Source organism: Lygodium microphyllum, chromosome 11 (genome assembly GCF_053477565.2).
Source record: "Lygodium microphyllum isolate KBCC chromosome 11, Lygodium_microphyllum_v1.1.10, whole genome shotgun sequence".
NCBI classification, from domain to species: Eukaryota; Viridiplantae; Streptophyta; class Polypodiopsida; order Schizaeales; family Lygodiaceae; genus Lygodium; species Lygodium microphyllum.
In genome coordinates, this window is record NC_141145.1 from 56830931 (window position 1) to 56836151 (window position 5221).

The 5221-nt window shown below is 41.8% G+C and overlaps 1 protein-coding gene across 1 annotated transcript; it reads right to left on the reverse strand.

Annotated features, from left to right (window-relative positions):
- Positions 1-1839: 1839 nt before the first annotated feature.
- LOC148028844 (uncharacterized) lies at positions 1840-4262 on the reverse strand. The gene is made up of 2 exons (XM_087687611.1): positions 4092-4262; positions 1840-3636 (listed from the first exon to the last, which is right to left on the reverse strand). The coding sequence occupies exon 2, from the start codon at positions 3474-3476 to the stop codon at positions 2100-2102; it is 1377 nt and encodes a 458-aa protein (XP_087543737.1). The 5' UTR covers positions 3477-3636; positions 4092-4262; the 3' UTR covers positions 1840-2099.
- Between the last annotated feature and the right edge of the window lie 959 nt (positions 4263-5221).

The following is a 5221-nucleotide window of genomic DNA, read 5'->3' on the forward strand; positions in this document are numbered from 1 at the left end:
GAAAGGCTTTTGAGTTCTGAGTTTGAAATGACTGACTTGGGCTTGCTACACTATTGTTTGGGAATTGAAGTCTGGCAAGAGCCAGGAAAGATCTTCATCTCTCAGAAGAAGTATGCATAAGAGATCTTAAAGGCATTTGACATGACCAAGTGCAAGGAGATAGCTACACCTATGGAGGTGAATGCAAAGTTATCCGTTGAGGATACATCAACACTAGCACACATTGGGAGGTATAGGAGGATGTCGGTAGTTTGATCTACTTATGTAACACCAGACTAGATATCCAATTTATTGTTGGTGTTTTGAGCAGGTTCTCAAACAAACCTCATGAAGGTCATTGGAAGACTAGGATACGAATGCTCAGATACTTGAAAGAAACTCTTGACTATGGTATCATATACAGTTTCGGAACTTCTCTTGTGGGGAATTGTGACTCAGATTGGGCAGGAGACAGTGATTCCAAGAAATCAGTTTGTAGTTATTGTTTCTCTTTGGGTTTAGAAATTTTATCTTGGATTAGTAAGAAGCAACCAACAGTAGCGTTGTCTTCTACCGAAGCAGAGTACAAGGATAGCTTGTTTTGCTGCATGTGAAGCTGTATGGTTAAGAAGGATCTTATGGCATATGGAAGTGCAGGATGAAGAACCAACTGTGCTGAGATATGACAATCAGAGTTGCATCGCCATTGTCAAAAATCCAATATTTCATGCGCACACCAAACATATAGAGATCTAGTATCATTATGTGCGTGATTTGATGGAGGATGGGATAGTGGAACTGGTCTGTTGTCCAACAGAGAAGAATGGAGCAGATATCTTTACCAAAGCACTTACGAAGGATCTGCTTCAAGTTCATCTTCAAAGACTCGGCATTGGGCCAAGGAGATAGTTCACCTACAGGTGGATATTGAGGAGGGGGTGTTAGATATGCTCAATGCCCCCCCTCATAAGGTGCTACCAATGATCCATGGTACTCAAAGTTGTAGGACCCCCACTATAAGGAGAAGCCAAATGTAAGCCCGGATATTGGTTGAGTCCTAACTTACATATCACATGAGGTCTATGTGACCGGATGGCAAAACGGTGACCATTGTGGGCCTAATCTTTGAATTGGATTGAGTAGTTAAGTTGGTAACAATTGGAAGCACATTGCATTGAGTTGTAGGGTAAGGAAATTAAAAGGGACCCCTATTTTGGGGTCTGATGGTAAAGGAAATATTCCCTGGCCAACTAGTGGAGGCTCATATGGTAGATTGGTCAAGCTGACCTAACCGCCTTTGTGGGCTATAAAAGCTAGACCGCTTCACAGTTATCGATCATCTATCTCTCACCCAGTCAGAGTTGTTCCAGCTAGCCTTAAGCTCTTTACCTATCTTCTGACTAGATCGCCATCTAAGTTTCACAGTATAAGCGCATAGGTGGACAAAGCCATCTTTGTATTAGTTGTTTGGAGCTAAAGAAATTTTCTAATTTTCCTCTTATCTGTTGTGTACTCTCTATCTCTATCTCTTTCTCAGATTCTATTCGCTACACCGTGTAATTTTTACACCTCCTTGGGCCTTAACCCTCTTACATCTATTGCGATGGGGCTCCAACAATAAGACTTTTCACTTTTCCCTTAGTGGAGGCATGCCATATTGAAATTTCAATCAGTTTTACTGGCTCCTCTACCCTAACCTACACCAGATTGTAGAACATTCAAACGAAAATAGTTGCAACCTTCCATCATAGTATAGAATTTGTGACTTGCAACAGAACCAACTGCCAGAATGCCAGCACATTTACAGCTGCCAGTGAAGCAAATCACACTTGCAGACAATCAGGAGAGGAGACACACACATACACAAAATAAGAGTTTTTAACTCTTGCTAATTTTCAGTGGATATTGGTAGAGCACTTGGCTTGATGTTTTATGATTGGTAAAGTACAAGCCTTGTGAAGGAGGCATTAAACGATTTTTTTCTTATCACTTATACATTTGGAGACCTGAGAAGAAACAGGATTGCAGGGCAAGCAAATGACTGAACAAAAGTTTAAGGTGAGAAGGACGTCCAATTGGCATCCAGCCTTGCAACTTACAATATTTGTCATACAGAATGGTTAATGGGAGACCCATCTCCAGAAGTGCTTCTTGACACTTGCAGCTGACCCAGAAGTTTTACCTTCACCAACAGACTCACACGGGGAAGGACAATGATTGTCTCCCACGACTTCATTTTCTAATGTATAGAACCCTGTTTGTGGAAGATTGTCAACAGTGGCATCTACAGAGTGGATAATGTAGCTTGTTAGAAGACCTGGATATGATAAAGATTCTCTCTCTTCCTCTAACCGTGTATAAGAATCCTCAAGGATAGTGACCCTGTTTTTGGCTCCTAGCTGACAACCCAACTCCTCCAAAATACCTCTGAGGCATGCATCCTCTACCTTTTCCCCAGGCCTCATCTTTTCTGACAGAGGCCTGTTGCGCGTTCGGATTGAACCATCTGCCATCTCCTGATGGGCCTCAACTAGCATCTGACCTGCTTGATTCTTGATTCTTACACTTGCAACATGAACAGTGCGCTTGGGAGGGATAGCATCTTCCAGTAATATTTCACCCTCCAGAAGTTCAATCCACAGGTTCAGGACCCCCTTTGTCCCAGGAGCTGTTCCCCATAAACCGAGTTGAGTGGGCCCCATAGGCAATCTATCCTTCAACCAGGATGCTAAGGCATCAGGGGAACCAAGCTTGGCAGGAGTTATGCAATGGGTACCTTCACTACAAGATTCCTTCTTTGCTTTCTTCAAAGAACTATTAGAAGATATGGCCTCGGAGAGGGTCAACCCTGAACCTTGTAATAGAGTACTAGACAACCAATCCGATTCCAATACCGGCTGCACTGCATTCAAGGAGGGTAAGGTAGACACAAAACCAGTGACAGCTGCATTGGCTATAAGATTTGCTGTTACAACATGTTCTTGATGATACTTGGAATCTGGAGACAAGCCAGCTGTCTTGTCCAGGGCTTCCATAGGTGAAGCTTGATGATAATTATTCCTTAACCTTCCCTGATCAAATGATGTGGAATCAGGATTGTTCAAGTGACCGTTTGGAATCCTGCAGAGTGAAACTGCATCTTCAAGCCTGTCATCATGCTGTGAACTGCTGAGGTTGAAGAACCGGGATAGCCATCCACAGAGATATGCATTAAGACCAGTCTGGAGAACCGAGGACTCTCTTTCGCTGGTTTCAAATGCACAGAGCACTTTCCTGTTGCAGTCGCAGCTGTTGGAAGTATCATCTCCTGCAATTTGGGATGAAGACTTAATTACTGCTAATGGACAAAGATAGAGCCGTCCAATCCATCTTCCATTAGAGGGGCTCCCAAATTCTCCCCTGCAACCCGAAGTCTTTGCAATAGATGAACCGAAATTTGCTTGCTCAATCTCGAAACTGGGGTAGTTCTTAGAAGAAGATGCACTGGCAATATTCATGTTTTATTGACTTTCATGAAATATCAATTATCTGACCCTCAGGCTTTCAACATGACTGTACCTATCGGTACATAGGCCTACCAGATAAACTTGCTGCAGTTTACTGAAGTTCTTTGATGGTTCTGCAAGGGTTCTTGTTCACCACATCTAGCTTTGGTAGCTGCAATCATCAAAATACTAGGCTGTCAGAGGAAAAAACATAAACCTATGTATTGTTATAAAACGCTTTCATATGCTTCTTTAAACAGGCAAACATGATTCACACTCCTATGGACCCGAGGGTCTTGCAGTGCAGGAAGTAATTCAATGGGATGATTGAAAGCTTACAATGCGTGAATTGAAGACATGGAGACAAAAGAGACGTGTGGAGGACAAGGGTAATTTGATTCGATTCAAACCACGCAATATATTAATACGCAGAGAACTTCTAGATTAATCTCTCTCTCTCTCTCTCTCTCTCTCTGTTGATGTCGTCCTATGTAAAGCCACACAGGCGCAATTCAAATGTGCAAGCAAGCTGTCGTAGACTGAAATACGATCAGAAGCGCGCCGTGAGACAAACACCTCTCTCTCTCTCTCTCTCTCTCTCGTGAGTACAGCCTGGGATTTACTCACCTGAGCTTCAATACGGGAAGGGAGATGCCTCGATTTAGATTGCGAGTGAGGCCAGAGCAGGTCCGGAGAAGAAGACGAGCGATGCGAGACAAGACTTTTCGTTCTCGTCGCACTCCAGAGCTCTGGTCGTGCATCGCTCCCTATGTTAGCCCTTTCCTCCACCTTACACGTGTCCACGGCTATCCGACCCGCCAATCTCCTCCCTACGTCCCCTTATCTTTACAAAATCTAAAATGGCATTAATATTTAAAAATCCAAGAAATAAAACGAGGGATTGAAACTATGATCAGGGACTCTCTTCGCTTTTCTATTTTAAAAAAAAAAGAATCAGTAAGTACTAAGTTGTATTAAGGAAAGGGAAAATAAAAGTTTGTTACCTATCGGCTACAACATTGGGAGTAGCCATGTTCTCCATATGCATATCATAATTCAAACAAAAACAACATTGGGTGTAGCCATGTTCCACATATGCATATCATAATTCAAAAGAAAGGGGCACTAATCATTTTTCATTACTCTATTGGACATGGGGGGAGAGAGTCTCGGTCCATAGTTCACTTCCTTCTTGATTTGAAGAGTCCTATCTTGGAAGAATAGTATAGTGTGGTAGCCTCAATAGCTATTTTCTTTTATCCATCGCATCCGCTAGTTTCTCACTTTCTTTTCTCTCCCTTTCTATCCTTTGCTTGAATTTCAACTAAGAATCTTCCTACATCCATTTTGCACACCTCATTTCATCCTTCATTTGGGAATGCCCCCTTCCTTTTTCTTACCTCTGACCATCTAATGTGTAGCTTGTGTTCGTAATAATAATAGGTCATTAACTCTAAAATCTTACATTAACTCTAAAACCTAATGTGTAGTTTCTATTCGTAATTGTAACAGGTCACTAACTCTAAAATCTTGCATTAGTAATATTAAAAATAACATAAACCAGGTAAAACTTACTATGTTAGTCATCCCGCAAGGATTTTTGTATATTCTATCATGCCATATTAATACAACCCAATGAACTATCGAACCCTAAAAAAACCACTATATATAAAGGACCCCAACTATATTTCTCACTTTTCTAGCTTTTTAGTGAGTCTCTTAGGGATTGTATTCTTCTTGGATGAAGAACTCTCTTA

Coding starts and splice junctions, on each gene's coding strand:
- LOC148028844 (XM_087687611.1), bottom strand. CDS start 3,476: ATGAATATTGCCAGTGCATCTTCTTCTAAGAACTACCCCAGTTTCGAG.